The sequence below is a fragment of the Anolis carolinensis genome, chromosome 1 (assembly GCF_035594765.1).
Source record: "Anolis carolinensis isolate JA03-04 chromosome 1, rAnoCar3.1.pri, whole genome shotgun sequence".
NCBI classification, from domain to species: domain Eukaryota; kingdom Metazoa; phylum Chordata; class Lepidosauria; order Squamata; family Dactyloidae; genus Anolis; species Anolis carolinensis.
The window spans coordinates 137,189,933-137,208,529 of record NC_085841.1 but is presented as its reverse complement, the minus strand read 5'-3'; the positions used below and the strand labels follow the sequence as shown (position 1 = coordinate 137,208,529).

Here is an 18,597-nt window from a genome sequence, read left to right as displayed (position 1 = left end):
CTTCTCTCTGTCAGATCCCACCTCCCTCTCTCATGCCTTCTTATGCCATGACTCCTATTCCTTTGTTTCAGATAGTTGAACAAGAAGGCAGACTGGATACAATCCATTCCCTGAATAGATGTCATGTGCACTGCAGTAGAATGATCAGGAATCCAATGTTTTCAACACAACAATTTTTGTTATATAGTTTTTTGTTCAACAGTGATGATTAAGAGATAAGATCTATATTGCTGTTGTATTTGAATGACAAAATAATTACTATTTGGTATTCATATATCATAAGAGTTCTGCTTCTTATTTTTCCAATAAAATTAGCAGATTGGCCAAAGATATAATCTGATTTTGATCAAATCACCTTTGAGCAATAGTGAAGAGAGAAAATCATTAATCATTGATAATGAACAAAGAATTATTCATGCTATGTATCATGTTGATTGTTTGAAAAGTTAACATTTAATATTCAGCATAAATTAAGCACTGGATGACAATATTTATAAGAGTATTGTTAGAATTCTGTTAGCATTTTCTTCTTGCTTATTATAGGGTGTCACTTTTTCTGTTGTTAATGGAAATGTTTGAAATTCATTTGGGACATCTTTACATATTTATTTGTTATTACAAAAAAAAACTGTAATGTTTATAGCCTACTGTCTGAAAGCTGCCTCTTAATCTAGCTATGTTTTCTAGATCATCTATATTAATGACAATGAAAATACTCCTAGGCTTAATCAACTATTCCCTTCTGTTTGGGACCCTGTAATTAAGTGCTGAATAATTTATATTCCTGTATCATATGGCTCTCTATTAGCCTAACAATTAGCACCATTGTCCTTTTTAATGTTCATTTACTGTTAAGGGTAATACAGTAGAGTCTCACTTATCCAACACTCGCTTATCCAACGTTCTGGATTATCCAACGCATTTTTGTAGTCAATGTTTTCAATATATCGTGATATTTTGATGCTAAATTCATAAATACAGTAATTACTACATACCATTACTGCACATTGAACTACTTTTTCTGCCAAATTTGTTGTCTAACATGATGTTTTGGTGCTTCATTTGTAAAATCATAACCTAATTTGATGTTTAATAGGCTTTTCCTTAATGCCTCCTTATTATCCAACATATTCGCTTATCCAACATTCTGCTGGCCCGTTTATGTTGGATAAGTGAGATTCTACTGTACATGTTAAAACATCTTAGTTTGAAGGAGTCCAGCAAAGGGGGGGGGGGGGCACTACAATCGAGATAGCTATTTCAAGATATCCAAGGTGGATTTCTGTGTCCTTGCTGAATTTTTTTAGGAATGGCATGAATCTTGCCATTATTTAATATCAGAGGCTGATATTGCCTTTCCTCCTAATTTTCCCTGTAATTTTCAAACATGGTTTTTAATGCAGCCATCAGCTGTAGAAGCAGACCATTCACAGTTATATGGCAGGCGGGGTAGATTTCCGCTAAATCGTTTTTTTTTTCTTGGAAAGCTCCAGAAATAGCAGAATATATATATATATATATATAGTCTTCTTAATTCTCATAGAAAAAATTCTAATGAAATTATTCCCATAACAAACTTCGTATACACACACAATATGCTGCAAACTCCAACTTTATAAGAAGTCATCAACATAAATACAAAACTAGACACTCCTCGAGTTAGCCCTTTGAAGCTTAGTCTAGAGCAGTGGTTCCCTGGCTTTGGTTCTCAGATGCTTTGGTTTTCAGCTCCCAAAATTCCTGACCATTGGCCAAGATTGGTGGGACTTCTGGGAGTTGAAGTTCAAAACATCTGGGGAACCAACATTTGGGAAGCACTGGTCTAGAAACAGGGATAACAGAATAAAAGAATGATCACCACATAACCATTATGAGATCACTTTTCTAACTAAAATTTAAGTTACATCATATACCCTGTTCAGCTTCTCCCTCCCTATCTGGTCCATCATTTGCTAATATAACCTATATTGTCCTTTATTTTCTAAAACCCAATTTTGCATGCTCTTCAACCTCATTCTTCTTATTCAAATGCAGCCTGGTTTTATTTTTAGTGATGTAGTTTGTTAAACATAACCTTTCCTCACTTGGGTCTGTGGAGGGAGGATGAGTTGTAGCGGTAAGGAAAGTACAAGCTCATATGCTTACTCTTCAAATTAAATTTCACATAATAACCAATAACCTGATTATTCTATATTGCAGGGGTGCGCAAAGTATATGTCCTTACTAATAGCACCTTTTGATGTAATTTCCTTTCACTTGAGGGTGTGAGGACAATATGTTTCCTCCCCTTCAAGGCCGTGTTAAGCCCATGATAACCTTTTTTTTCAACCAGAATATAGATATAAGAAATTATGAATGAGATTAGGGAGCATTTTTATATTTAACAATGGTAGGAATTCAATATTTCAATTATAAACCTGAAGTATAAAGTTGCAGATCTGTACCAGATCTATGTTTTCTAATCCTAAGGATGAATAGCTAGCAGCTACTCCAACAGTGGTGACTGGGGCACAAGAAGAATGACAATTCATCTATAGCCGTCAAACAGACAATCTCCCAGCCAGGTTGCTAACTGCTTAGGTTCATATCAGTGACATTAATGCAGACATGACTAAGTAGCCAATCTAGCATTCCAATGAATTGATAAATGATAATAAATTATTATTATTATTATTATTATTATTATTATTATTATTATTGACACAAAGACATAGTATGACACGGCAAATGAGATCTATATGCTGGATTTCGTATCACAAAATCACAAGTCAAGCACTTCCCAACTGTTTAGGACTGTGTGATGTATTTTCGGATGATGCATGCAGATCCCAATAAGGTGGCCTTTTGCAGTTGACAGATCGTAATTTTGCCAATGTTTATTGTTTCCAAATGCCGGCTGAGATCTTTTAGCACGGCACCCAGTGTGCCCATCCCCACAGGGACCACCTGCACTGGTTTATGCCAGAACCTTTGCAGTTCGATCTTAAGGTCCGGATAATGGCTGAGTTTTTCCTGTTGTTTTTCGTCAATCCGACTGTCACCTGGTATGGCGACATCAATAATCCAAACTTTTTTTTAATTTTCCACAACCGTGAGGTCTGGTGTGTTGTGTTCCAAAACTTTGTCAGTCTGGATTCGAAAGTCTCACAGTATTTTTGCATGCTCATTTTCCACTACCTTTGCAGGTTTGTGTTCCCACCAGTTCTTTACTGCTGGCAGGTGGTACATGTGACATAGATTCCAATAGATCATTTGGGCCACATAGTTGTGCCTTTGTTTGTAGTCCATCTGTGCAATTTTTCTTACAGCAGCTGAGGATATGATCAATAGTTTTGTCAGCTTCCCTGCATAGTCTGCATTTTGGGTCATTAACTGATTTTTCTGATCTTGGCCTTATTTGCATTTGTTCTGATAGTTCTGAAACTATCTATCTTCACTGAGGGGCAAATCATACACTTCAATTGGGATTAGTTACTTTCAAGTTATTTCTGATTTATGGTGACCCTAAGAATAACTGCTCAGTCATGGAAACACCTGGGTTTCCTTGGGCAAGTCACACTGTCTCAAGATCAGAGGAAGATCAGAGCAACCCTTTTCTAAACAAATCATGCTAAAGAAAACCATGTGATAGGTTCACCTTAGGTTCACCATAGGTCAGAAGAGTCAAAACAACAACAATAACACTTGTTTCAGTTTTCCTTGTGAAGTTCTAAATAACACAGTTTATTGAGGGTTTATTTCTAAGTAACATTTTCTATTATTTTTACCTTACTACTTAATTAAAAACAAAAAATGAATTAGGCAGAATTCCTTAGGATATTTCTGGATTTTAAAATCTCACTAAATGTCAAAATAACTGTTCACAGAAAGTATGACAACATACGCAGTCTTGAGCTGTTACATTGTATACCAAACATATTGCAATCAGCAGCACTTTAACTATAGGAATGGAATGATTTTAATAAGGTTAACATCTGTCACTTTTCAACATGCTTAGCTTTAAGATCATACATATCAAGGTCTTATTGTCAGGCTTAAGATTGGCGGTGACAGATAAATACCATAAGAAATGTCAACATCTCTGGCATATGTTGCAAATAAAGAAAAGTGCAGTAATAATCATATTTATTTCTGGATTGTATATATATCCAATCCACATAGAATAAAGAATTAGACTTTTAACAGGGAACCTAAGTTATCAGAATAGCTCTTTGATATTTTTCAACTTAATGTGAAAAAGCTGTGTGAGAAAGAGCAATATACCTGAAAAAGATTACTGTTTTCCCTCAAAGGTATAACGTGCCTTTAGTGATAACATTGGCTTGGGGAAAAAATGTTATAATTAACAAAAGACTCCAAGTCTTAATATTGTAATAAGCTGCTAAACAATTGGACACATCATGCTGTAAAAAAAGAGAACAATTTGATATTCATTTCCTAGCCTGTCCTTTGTTATGTTATGAAATTTCCTTTCAATAAATATTTTTTATTGAAGTATTTCCAAAGGTGGGTAAACATTTAAAAAAGGTAAAAGGAGAAAAGCATGAGAAATGGGATAGGGGGAGGGGGGAGTGGAAGGGTAGGGGAGGGCGGTGTCAGGGATCATGGGTGAAAGACTAGGGGAGGGGGATAAGGGGTTGGGGAGGCCTTAGAGGCTTCTGATCTTCTGTATCTTGGGCTATAATAGTCTTTAATTACTTAACTCCCTATTCTTGTTCTGGCCGTTCCTCGATTTTTGGATCACAAGAGGTCAATATTTGCCCTTTTGTAGAGTCAAATTACTATCTTCATTTTTTTCTTGTTTCATATATCTTAATAATAATAATAATAATAATAATAATAATAAATTTATTCTTATATCCCGCCCCATCTCCCCGAGGGGACTCGGGGTGGCTCACAGCAATAATAAAAACAGTGACAAATTACACATTGTAAAAATCAAACATGAAAAGCAGTCATACAATCAATACATACATCACATGTTAAAACAAGGAGATAAAACAGTTCTAGGCCGAAATAGAGGGCTTCTGTAGCTTCGTGGCAGAAGTACTCAGCAAGGTTTCAATAATCATGGCAGAACACTCTCTAATTAAATTAAATGGGCAGACAAATCAACCCCCAAAAATTAGTCATCGAAGGCCCTCTGGAAAAGCCAGGTTTTAAGGCTTTTTCGAAAGGCAAGAAGGGTGGGGGCCTGTCTAATCTCCCTCGGGAGTGAGTTCCAGAGGCGGGGGGCCACAGCGGAGAAGGCCCTCTCTCTCGTCCCCACCAGCCGCAACTGCGAAGGTGGTGGGAGCGAGAGGACGGCCTCCCCCGAAGAGCGAAGAGATCGTGCAGGTTCATAGGGGGAGATGCGGTCTCTAAGGTAGGTGGGTCCCAAACCATTTAGGGCTTTGTAGGTGATAACCTGCACCTTGAATTGGGCCCGGAAAACAAACGGCAGCCAATGGAGCTCCTTAAACAGAGGCGTAGAACGCGCCCTGTAGTTTGCTCCTGTTAGAAGCCTGGCTGCCGAGCGCTGAACTAATTGCAATTTCCGGGCCGTCTTCAAAGGCAGCCCCACGTAGAGCACATTGCAATAATCCAGTCTAGAGGTAACTAAGTCGTGGACCACCGTAGTCAGATCAGACTTCTCGAGGTATGGTCGCAGCTGGCGCACAAGCGTCAGCCCCGAATCCAGGAGGACCCCCAAGCTGCGGACCTGCGCCTTCAGGGGGAGTGCAACCCCGTCAAGCACAGGTTGCCACCCAATACCCCGATCAGATATACGACTGACTTGGAGGACCTCTGTCTTGTCAGGATTAAGTCTCAGCTTGTTCACCCTCATCCAGGCCAACCCAGTTGCCAGGCACTGGTCCAGAATCCAAGGGGCTTCCTTGGATTTAGGTGGAAAAGAGTAGTAAAGTTGGGTGTCATCCGCGTAGAGATGGCACCTCACTCCAAAACTCCGGATGACCTCTCCCAGCAGTTTCATGTAGATGTTAAAAAGCATGGGGGATAAAATAGAACCTTGCGGGACCCCACAGGTCAAAGGCCAGGGGTCCGAGCAGGTGTCCCCCAGCTTCACCATCTGGGAACGCCCCTCCAGGAAGGACTGGAGCCACTGGAGTGCAGTACCCCCAAGGCCCATCCCAGAGAGCCGTCCCAGTAGGATACCATCTTAACACGGGGGCCCAATCCGTTTCTTGTCTAGCTTTGTTTTGACAGTCTGTTAGGAGGTTTGATAGTCAATTCAAGCTTATAATTTCCATCCTTTTTTTAGCCATTCACTAACTGGTGGGGTTTCCTCGGATCTCCAGTATCGGGCATATGTAATCCTAGCCGCAGTGGTTAAGAGTTGGAGAAGGATGTTGTTATTTTTTTCCCATATTTATATTAGTCAGTCCCAATAGAAATTGTTCTGGTGTTGGTTGAAATTGTATTTCAAGGATACCTTGGATTACATCATGGATTTCTTTCCAGAACCTTTTTGCTTTAACACAACTCCACCACATGTGGAAAAAGGTTCATCTTTCCTTTCCGCATGTCCAGCAATTTGGCTTTGAGTTTTTATAGCATTTAGATATTTTAACCAGTGTGATGTACCATTGGTAGTACATTTTGTACCAATTCTCTTTCATGTTGTAAGAACAGATGTATCTTAATTTGTGGTTCCACAGTCTTTCCCAGTCCTCCAATCTTATGTTGTGACCTACGTTTACGGCCCATTTCACCATAAATTCTTTTATAGATTATTTTTCTGTTGTCCATACTAATAACGTTTTATAAATTTTTGTAATTGCTTTATTTTTTATCTTCATTATTTTATCTCAGATGTTCTCTTTTTCAGCAAAGCCCTGTACCATATCTTTCTTATAATATTCTTTGATTTGTAGGAATTGAAACCAAGAGATGTTTTTGTTTAGTTTGTTTAACTCTTCTTGAGATTTTAATGTATAGGATCCATTTTGCTCCACCAGGATATCTTTGTATTTAGGCAAGTTTACTCCTTCCATTTCTTTTCTCTGGCACGCATCCATAAAGGGTTTTTTTGTGTGTAAAATGTGTCTTTATATTTTTCCCAAATTTTAATTAGTGGGGCTCAGATGAAATGATTCCCAAAGTTTCTCTCATTCTTTTTCGTGTGCCTAGACTTAGTTCGGAACCCCCTAAGGTGAGAATTCTTGTGTTAGTTAATGAGGTCCATTCTTTAAGCCAGCTCAGGGCAAAAGCTTCATAGTACAGTTGTAAATTAGGTAGCCCAAGGGCTCCTTGGCTCCTTTCATCAGTTAAGTTGATAAATTTTATTCTTGATTTTCCCCCGCTCAAATAAATCTTGTTAAGTCTTTGTTCCATCTCTTAAATATGTCCAAATTTCTAATTATGGGTAGCACTTGAAAAAGGTATAGCATTTTGGAGAAAATAGACATTTTAATTGTAGCAATCCTACCAAGTAGGGATAGCTTTAAGTGCTTCCAATTATCTAAGTCCTTTTGGATATCTTTCCATTTGTTTAGGTAGTTATTTTTCATGAGTTGGGCATTAGAAGCCGTGATATTGATTCCTAACTATTTAATCGTTTTGGAAGTTTGTATTCCTAACCTCTTCTGTAGTATTGTTTGTCTTACTTTAGGGATGTTCTTCATTAGCATCTTTGTTTTCTTTTTATTAATTTTAAACCCCGATAGTTTCCCGAATTCTTCAATTTTATCAAGCCACTTATTTATGTTTTCTAACGGGTCTTCTAGTATACAAATCAAATCATCTGCGTAGGTTCGGATCTTATACGTCTGTTTTTTCACCCTTCTCTTCTTTTATCTTCTCTTCTCTTCTTTTCTCTTCTCTTCTCTTCTTATTGCTAAGGAGTGTTTCAAGAGATAATATAAAAAGAAGGGGGGAGAGAGGGCAACCTTGACTGATGCCTCTGTTGATCTTAAACTTATTTGTGATGATAATTTTTGTGTCTTGTTTGTTGTAAATTGAAGAGATTATGTTCATAAACTGGAAACCCATGTCTAATTCAGCTATAAGCAAAAGTGGGAAATCCCAATTAAGTCCACATAATTTATAGTTCTTGTTTTGTTGTTCCGTCAGTTGGGTTCAATTTGAGCTTTTTCTCTGTCATGTCAATCTCTTCTTTATTCATTTTTCCATAAAGTAGTTTATTTTGTGGGTATTTTGCTAGATAAAGTGCCAGTGCATGAAGGCCTTACTCATGTCCCATAAGATTTCGATGGGGGTTTCCACTAGATCATTCAGTTTGAAAAAATCCTCAAGTATTTTCTTATTTTTCTGAATATGAGCTTCTTTTTTCAGTAGGTTATTTCCTGGCATTAATCTTATAATCACTTGTTTTATGTTTCTTTTGGATCTTCTTGTATGTTCCTGAATAATAATTGGAATTCCAGCTCTCTTGATTACATTTTTTCCTGTTTCCTTTCCAATTTTTGGTTTTTAGTTCGAGATCATACATTTTATTCTGAAGCTTCTCTTGTATTTTTTCTGATTTTTGTTTTTTGTGTCAAATGTCCTTAAATTCTTGTTGAAGTGTGTCTTAACTTCCTTCTTTAGAGACCCCATGTCCTCTTGAAGTTCCCTTTTGATACTATCTAATTCATCAGATAACTCCTTTCTCATGCTTTCCATTTCTTCTTGTGTTCATCTCTGGTATTCATTCTGTTTTTTTAGCTATCTTCTGGATCTCCCTTAAAATGTCTTTCATTAAGATTTTTTCAGTTGTGGAAAGTCTCCTGGGAAATGAAAGTTTTTTATCTTCTAATTTTTTTTTTACAGTATTTATATTCCGCCCTTCTCACCCCGAAGGGGACTCAGGGCGGATCACATTACACATATAAAGCAAACATTCAATGCCTTAAACATAGAACAAACACGGGGCTCCGAGCTGGCCTCGAACTCATGACCTCTTGATCAGAGTGATTTGTTGCAGCTGGTTGCTCAACAGCCTGCGCCACAGCCCAGCTTGGGGCTTGCATCTTAACTCACTTGGTAATTTTGGAAATAATTTGGAAGTAGTTTAACTTTATAGTATGCTTTTTGGTGGTTCTAAATTATTATTGTTGTTATATACTGTAAACAAGCAGCCCTGATAGAGAAGGAAAAAAGCATTCCAACTTAACTCTTTGTTTTGGTCCTTGCCTCCACGTTGTGTGTGTTACTTCCGTGTTCTATACATTCCCTTGCTCTATGTGCCCTCTTCTCATGAGATCTTCTACTCCTGTGGTATTTTCTGCAGCCATCGTCTCCACCCACTCTTTCCTCTCAAAGTTTCCTCTGTCTCCTTCCTCCTCCCTCCGCCTGCCGTTGTTGGAATGCGTTTTTCCTTCTCTATCAGGGCTGCTTGTTTACAGTATGATTTATCAAGAAGACACAGCAAACCCAAGATCAGACCAAAATGTATTGCCATCCCTTCTCTCTGGCTTTTAGCCTGTGGGTTAGTAACTTTTCCTTTTCTTTATTAAATTGATGAATTTGTTGTATTAGTTTGTAGTAAATCCAAACTGATTGGGATTGGAGTGATTTTAATTCAGCTTTCTCTTGCCAGGCTCCCACTCACTGGAGGGCTCCAGGCTATAATTAGTTTATTTCTTTTTCAGTTTTATTTGATTTATCTGGTAAATTCCTCTCTTGCTTGGCACCTCTCCCCCTTCCTCTTTTGAAGAGGCATTCCTTTGAATGTACTCGCTTTGTATCTTGAGAAATCTTTCCCCAATTTACATAAGATTTTTTGTTAGTTCACTTAAGTTTTTTAGGCTCTGTTTTCTTCAGAATTTAAAAGCAGTGTGCAATGGTCAGCTGTTGTGTCGGGATCCTCATAGGATCTGGCTTGCACTCCCAGCAACCCGCTGTCCTCCACGTACCTATCCTGGGTGTCTTGGGGGTCCCCTCTTGAAGAGAGAACCCCTCTTGCACCATCAGGTAATGCACTGTGGGGTTTGCTATCCCCCGCTGCCTTGATCCACAGCCAGGGAGGGAGCCTAAAGCTCTCCCCGGTTGCCAAGGTGCTAGCTCTCTAAGAGCTCTCAGACAACTTGACCAGCCGCCGTATCACTGCACCCAGAAGTTATGAAATTTCCTTACCTGGGTTCTCAACCATTACTAATGGGCAAGCATGGTATGTTTAAAAAACTACTTATGAAGGTCTGTAGTGGTGTAGTGGTACATGTTGAAGTATAAGTGCTCATCATGATAGTCCCCATAGGCAGGCATTCAAGGAAAGTCCAAAAGTACAGGTAGGTTGTGTAGATCCATATTCAAAACCACTCAAGTTTAGCAGTTTTCACCAGGTTTTTGGTAGAGTATAGTGGTGGCAGTGTTTCAACTTACGACAGCCCTTTCATTGGATTTCTTTTAGCAAGTTTCATTCTGAAGACATTTGTCATTGCCTTTCCTCTTAGGCTTAGAATGTCTGCTTTTCCCACAGTCATGCAACAAGTATCCATAGTTAAAAAGAGATTTGGATTTGGTCTCAAGGAGTTCTAGTCAAAGTCATGAACTTTTACAACAAGCTGATACCTACAGCAAGAAGGTAGAAATAAAGCTCTTAATTGCCCATTCAAAACCAAACTTCCTGAAATAGTTTGGATTACAAAAGGGATAGCTCACAACAATAAAATGTTACTATGGGCACATCTACACTGACCGCTTGGGTCGAATGGGCCCCAGATCAGCTTTATGATGACCAAATGCCATATGGAGCTGATCCCAGTTAATGTGGGGCAAGAACACCTTATCATGACTTTGTCCAGCATTAACCAAAGTTAAGCGATAGTCCAAATTCTGGACCAGAATTTGACTAGCTCTTGATTTTGGACCTGTCTGAGCAGTGGAGCTGTCTCCAGAATGAAACTGCCACAAATGTTCTCACTACCAGCCAGTATTTCCCAGTTTTGTGTGGCTCAAAGACATCCCCCTTGTTGAGGTGATCAGGGAAGGGAGGTACGGTTGGGAAAGTGTAGGGAGGAAAGGGAATTCCTTCTTTCTCCCAGTGGTTTTGTGGTAGAAAGTGAAGAGACTTTCCATGAGATGTGTATCTAGATGGGATATTTCACTCCATTAAGTTTTATCAAATCTCATTAATTTTAGACTTCTGTTTTTTTAAAATGTTTGTTCTTATTTGTTATTGCAAACCAGCTACAATGAAATTGCTAGTAAAAGCCTGATCATTATCATCATCTGTATGTAAAACAAAGTATTATCAAATATTCAAGATTTGATGGTAGTTTTTATAGAGGAGTTTACATATTCCTTATTAGCCACCTGGGCTGTGAAAGGGAACTTGTTAATGATGTCACTTCTGTAAATTGTTATGATGACTGTGGAATGTGAACTCAAATATCATGACTTAAAGAAAAGTCTAGTGGGTAATTAAGTAAGCACCAGTGTAGAATATTAAAGTTTAAAAATGGGCTGTTAAGCTAAATGTCACTTTTTATGTTTCATTATGGATGAACAGAGTCTCTTAATTAGGCTATTATACCACTATAAAATGATCAGGATTACAACATAAAACAAAGGGCAGTGCCTGCCAGTATGTGGGAGGGATTTGTTCAAAAAGGGTGTGCCTACCTGAAATAGTTATGTTAAGCTAATGTCAATTTGGAGAGGTACATATATATTTATGCTACAAACACTATTGCTTTCTAGGAGAGAATTCTAAATACTTCACAAAACTTTGAAGACCTCTCTGGGCAATTGATTCCATGGCTGATCCAATAGCACTTTCAAGAAGTTCCTCTTAAGCACCTTCTACGTTGCCATATAATCCAGATTATCAAATCAGATAATCCACATTATCTATTTTGACCTGGATTATATGAGTCTACATTGCCATATAATCCAGTTCAAAGCAGATAATTTTCATTTTATATGGCAGTGTAGAAGGGGCCTTGATTTTAATTGAAATCTACTCTTATGTAACTTAAAACTATTCCACTTAGTTCTCCTTCTGTGGCAACAGAAGACATGATGGCACGCTCCTCTTTGGGGCAGCCCTTGAGGTATTTAAAGAATGTTATCATGTCACCTATCAATCTTCTCTTCACCAAACGGAACATACCCAGCTCTTTCAGCCTGTTCTTATATCTCTTTTCTCCTTATTTCTTATCATCATCATGACACTAAACATGCTCCAATTTGTCTATTGACTTCTTAAAATAAGATACCGAGAACTCATCACAGTTCTCCAGATGAAGCTTGATCAGTTCAGAATATAGGAGGACTACTAATTCCCTCAACTTGAAACTATTATTCTATTAATGCTGGCTATAATTATATTAATGTTGGCTAAGATAGCATTTGTCTTCTTTGTTCATATTCAGTTTATGATTCTTAATAATCCCAAGGGCCTTTTCACATGTAGTAGTGCTGAGCCAACTATAGTATCGCTCCATCTTATATTTGTGCATTTGGCTTTTGTGACCTAAAACATCATCTAAGATTTTCCACTATGTTTGGATGCTGTTTTTTCCATGCCCTTCATATTTCCCCTAGAGATTTGAAGTGATTTATATCACAAATTAAGTTAAGAAATCTTTTTTGAAACAGGAAGTGAAAAAGAAGTGACTTCCATTTCCGTTTTTTGTAAAGACTGAAGTGACCTAGGAAGACCTGTAGAAATGGTGAAAATGCACCCACATCTCTAGAGCATATTTGGGGGCAATTGTTGTGAGAACTGGTTCAGGGGAAATGTCCCTCCAAGGTCTTCTGGGGAGGCTAATGCCAATGCTGCCACTTAGTCTTTCACACTTGCCCATCCCTGCTGTAAACAGCAACCCATGTATGTCTTATGACAAGGATTCAGTTTATCATATGGGAAATATGTACAATACAGATAGAATGTCCCTAATTAAAAATGTTTGGAACCATTTCATGAAGTCATAGAATTGGAAAAGATCATAATGGCTGTCCAATCCAACCCCATGCCAGCTTGAATTAGAAATACATAAGTGTTCCTTATTTTGAACATCTTCAGATTTTGGAATGTAGTACAGGTACCTGTTTATAAAATGGCATAGGTCATCTCCAGAGATGGCAATAAGCCCTGACTGCCAGACATGCATTCTTTGGGCTCCCCCACCTCTGTGGAGGGGAGGGAAGTTGGGAAGAGAAAGGCACAATAACATTCACAGCCATACTTCGCAGAAACTGCTGCTGTGACTCTTTCATGTTTGCCCCTTCCCAGCCAAAGTGAATTCTTGAGTAAGATGTGGCGGCAGTGGCAACTGGCAACCATCGCTTGCATTGACCTAGAGGAGAGCCTCATGAACCCCCTTCTCTCTCCCCCCTCCCCCCGCTTTCATTGTTGGAGCCCAGATCACAGTCAGTGCATGTCCTATCCAAGTCTCATCCAGAAGCCAATTGTCATTACTGTCATTTTGACAGTGGCGGCAACTGGGCTGCCAGAAAACCACTTCCACCTCCAATGCTTCTGTTCATTTGGCTGGAGAAAAAGTTTGGAATCTGTGAAAGGGTAAGAGGAATGAATTATCGCCATTTCACATACATATATTCACATCTTGCTTCAGCCATATCAATACAGGTATATACCTGTTGTATCTCCAAAATATTAAGATTTTGAAGCATATCAAATTTCAGGACATTCAAACTGTAAAAGAAAAAGTGAAATGGCTTCTAGTCTTCTGATTCTGAAATGCATTTGCTATGGAACATGAAAATGAAAAGCTGATCAGAGCCGACAAAAAAGAGTAGTCTATCACTAGATTATCTTTTTGTACTGGAAATAGCTGTACGTATTGAATTTGACCCATGGTGATGACTGACAACTTTCTTTTGCTCATTTTTTTATAGGAATGTGCAGAAATCCATCAATTCTTGATAAGAAAGACTTACAAGAGTTAATGAGAAAACTATATCCTAAAAAGAACATATGGTTTCATTATTTTCAAATCTGGGAGAAATGAAACCAACATATTCTTCCATTCATGACTTTTACATCCTAGAATCTAATTTCAAGGACAGTTTTCTAATTGTATGTGTTTTGTTCTATTATGTGTGTGTGATTTGTATATTCCCATAATGAACAGCCCCATCCTGCTGCTATTTGTCAGGTATCCAGAACTTGCATGCAGATTATGTACACCACACTCATTTCCTCATTTTAGTTTGTAGACTTCCCACAATTAAATTAGTTCAACCTTACATTTAGCTTTGTTGAAACACCACTTTAATTAATGATTGCATGTTAGTGGGAATATTAAATTATAATATGGACATTATTTTCATCTCAAAGTGTAACTTGTAGGAATTAACTTCTTATAATTGTAAGAAACCATAGACCAGGAAATGCATTTTTTCTTTCTTGTGCCATAGAATCTTTATTGTGAGAAATCCATAAAAAATAAACTGCTATTCATGTAGGCTGATTTATAGTTATAACCTTTTCACTTGAGTTCAGTCATAGCATACTGTTGATTAGAATTCTCAGATATCAGAGCATGATCCTGAACTATATGTCCTGGCCCTTTTTCCAATCCTAAAGTAAAATGGAGAAATTATGGGACAAGATGGGTGCCTTGAAAAGAATGAAACCTAAATACTCATTGATAAGTATAGGAAATTTAGTAAAAAATCAACCCAAAAAATGTTGGTTGACTTATCTATGGTCAGTGTGAGCATTGTACCTTAACCCTTATTTTAAAAAAATAAACCCTCCCCTTTTCTGGATAGAGTGCTGAAAGGTAAAAGATTAGTCCATCCTGAGAGAACCTATAAAAAGCACCAATCTCCTGTACTCTTTCTGGCATTGCACAGCTTTTGGCCGTTTTGAATCCTTGTGTAAGAAAATGACAGCAGTGGCAGCCAGCAGTAGCTGGCCCTCTGAGGCAGCACTAGTGTTTTCCCCTCTGCAGGGAATGACCCTCAACCTATTCACAGATCATATCAAATATTCATATTTTTGGCCACAAAATTGCCCTCATCTATATGTGAGGTTGACCTATGCATGAGTATATATGAGTATATATGGTATGTATGTTACTGCATATTCCCTGTCTCTTTTGGCAGGTTTATGACTATACAGGCAGTCCCCAAGTTATGAACAAGATATGTGCTGTAGGTTTGTTCTTAAGTTGAATTTGTTCATAAGTCAGAACAAATACATTTTAAGTACCTGTTCTTAAGTACTCAAGTACTGTAGAGAGATAGATATATAAATCTATCTATCTATCTATTTAACATACACTTACTTTGGATAGCACAGGGATATTAAGTGTGAATACCCCTATGGTGTTTGGTTTGCTATTTGTGCCCCTCTTCAGAAAATTTTTCATCATTTTCTGTCTCTGTGATAATTGGATTTGGAAAATTTTGGCTTGTCGTGAAAACAAGGAGTGGAGAGAAAGCTTCGGTTGAAACACCTTTTTCCTATGATAACTCTTTCAGGAGTGAATTTCCCTTCCTAGGAGATGATTTCTCTCACTTCCTGTTGTCTCACCCTTGTTCTTTACTCTGAGTCATTTGTAAGTCAGATATTTCTAATTCAGGATGTGCCTGTATAGAGGTTCACCTGGCTACTCTTCCTCCATTTTTAAAATAAGTTTTTAATTGAAAATGAAAAGAAGAAACAACTAGAGATAATCGAATGCACATAATATAGTTCTGCCATTATCCAGAACCCCCACCCGTGAGCTACCACCCTCTTTACAAAGTTTCTTAAACCCTGACGGCCCCCAAAGCTCAGAGAGTAACCCTCAACATGGAAAAAAAACTGAACAGTATTGTTTTGGTTTCTTCTGTTGAGAGTTTTAGCTTGATTTGAAAGAGCCATTTATTTGTCTATCCACTATCCATAGTATCTATAAAACTTTCCTCTGATATAACATTTCAGATGAGTTCATTCTCCCTTCTTTTCCACTTTCTTCATTATTCAGTTTTCATATCTACACAGAGCAATTGTAAATACAGTATCTTGGTTCTGGATGAGGTATTGACTTTAATATCCAGTTATATTGAATAACATTTCTTTCATAGCTCCCTTTTGAAGCATTAGTCTTTTTCTCATTTCCTAACTACAGATTGTTGATTGCGCCAATGTATAGGAAAATTGAACAATTTCAGTGTCCTCATCACCAATTTTAAAGTTATTTCAATTTTCTTTTATCATTATGTTTGTTTTGTAATGTAAATGTAATTCTACTCTTGTACTTTCTTTCAGTAGTTCATCAGTAGTTGTTACAAGTCTTTGCTGTTTTCTCCATATAATGTGGTTTCATCTGCTTATTTTAAATTATTGAGTTTTCCTCTTTCAATTTTCACACCTCCTTCATCTGAATTTAATCCCCTTTGAAAGGTGATATATCAAGCATGCATATAAATTAAACAGATATGGTCATAAAGTATACTTTTACCTGACACCCCAGATAACTAAAAACCATTCCATTTCTCTTTTTTCAATTCTTGTTCAGAGTGTAGGTTATACATCAGGACAATCAAATACTCTGGCGCACCCATTTCTTTTGTTACAATTTATAGTTGTTCTGATTTATGCTTTGCTGAACTCTATGAATTAGCACTGTTAAACTATAACGCTGGTACATATATTAAAAACAGTTTTTTTCCAAATATTCAGCAAGGTATAACATGCATTCAAATTTATTTACACAAATAGAATAGTTGATTCCTTCCTCATTCAAAGTTACAGGCTTTGCTTGTTCCAGTTCTTCAGATAGATTATTGAACATTTCACCGAACTAATATTACATTAGAAATCCTGGCATCTTTTGCAGTAGCAGTCAAATAAATCCAAAGGTTAGAAAAATTAAAATCTAGGGCATTCTTGATGATATAATTCAAAAAGTATCTTTTCTAATCTTTGGTTTCGTGATATTGTAAAACTGCATCAAATAATAAGATAACCTGCACAGACAGCATCCCAACATGTACATATCACCAATCAAAATTATAATAATCACAGCAGACAAATCTATTTTTGCCATAAAGATGGCCTGACAGAAACATAATACTCACAGATTGGTAAAATTGCATTGTTTTCTTTAGTCCAGTGTTACTGGTTAACTAAAACATTTAAGTAATTTGTAGATTTAATATTTCTGTTATATTTTAGGCTAAGTGCTCCCATATTGTGCTTTTCTACATGCATAACAACATAATCTCTGGACAAATAGCGTATTTGCAGAATGCAACTGATTTGTTTTTATTGTTTTAATTGTTCAGGGGAAAAACAAAATACCCAAGTACATCATGATGATGGAAGAGAGCCTGATAAATGACACAATTAGGGATATTGGGTTGTTTTCGTACCAAGCATAATGGCTATATATTAAAATAATTTGTCTTTCTCCATATTAGATCCAAAATGTTAATACATTTGGAACAATTCCTCCTAAAATTGCATTGCTTCAATTTCTTTAAACCTTCCATAGACTGATTATGTTTTTTACAAGTTTTCCTTGTACTAAAAAGGTATTGCACCTCTCTCTCTCCCTGTACACACACACACACACACACTTTATATGTTATAAAGTAACATATAAAATGTATTGTTTCACATGAATATTATGTTCTGTCTTGGTATAAATTGAGGCCATTACATATTTTAGCACTAAACCCATTGATAGTGGGACACTGAAGCATGCCTAATTCTGTGCTGGAGTGTGGCCCAGGCTTATTTGCTTGCTTGCTTATTTAGTGTTTATTTTGTAAGTAACTTAATGTCTTTGAACTTAAACACAACAAGGTCAGATGTAATCGTGTTAACTGACAGTGCTCTAAATCTTAAGTTACAGCTTTTGACTGATCTTGACATTCATCACTTCATCTGATCACTTTTCTGTCTGTATGTGAAATGATGATATAATACCAGGTGAGCACAATCTTAAGAAGCCTGAAGTCTTTGATAATTTGTATTGTGTGTTGAACTACATGGCAGGAAGTGGGCCATTGGTGGGTCTTACTCCCTAATAAAGTACAGCACCTAAGTACAGCACCTGTCTTTCTTTGGTTTGTCACATATGTCTTTCCATCTCACCTAATGAAAATGTGTCTCTCTAGGTCAGTTGTTTTCAACCTGGGGTCCCTAGATGTTTTTGGCCTACAACTCCCAGAAATCCCAGCCAGCTTACCAGATGTTATGATTTCTGGGAGTTGAAGGCCAAAACATCTGAGGACCCCAAGTTAAGAACCACTGGTCTAGATAATCTGTGATATTGTTGTCAGCTTTGAATTCTATAGTTGAGCATTATGATTGTTGTTATGTGCCTTCAGATTTTTTCCGGCTTATGGCAACCCCAAGGAGAACCTGTTGTTGCGTTTTCTCGGCAAGATTTGTTTAGAGGAAGTTTGATTTTGCCTTTCTCTGAGGCTGAGAGAGTATGACTTGCCTAAGGTCACCCAGTGGGTTTCCATGGCTGAACAGAGATTCGAACTCTGGTCCCACTGGTTTCATTATAGTATGTTTCAATAATTCCACTCCTAGGTTTTCCATATACCTTCATGACAGTGCAAATCGTGATTTTATAAGACTAAAATTTCAACACTTGACAAAAACACTTGCATACGATCGAAAACATTGTTCAAGAAGAAGAGGAGGAAGTAATTGTATTAGTAGTACTATAATTCAAC

General features: G+C 37.4%; 1 protein-coding gene across 4 annotated transcripts in view; it reads left to right on the top strand.

The window, feature by feature from the left end:
* csmd1 (CUB and Sushi multiple domains 1) overlaps positions 1-18,597 on the top strand; it is a 1,478,446-nt gene that overhangs the window by 842,076 nt on the left and 617,773 nt on the right. The window contains exon 1 of one of the 4 annotated variants that reach the window (XM_062969108.1): positions 7,932-9,430. The exons of the other annotated variants lie outside the window; for them this stretch is intronic. Coding sequence (XP_062825178.1) covers positions 9,309-9,430 — 122 coding nt within the window. The 5' untranslated portion in view covers positions 7,932-9,308. Of the gene's footprint in view, positions 1-7,931; positions 9,431-18,597 lie in introns of those variants that run through there. 4 annotated transcript variants of the gene reach the window in all.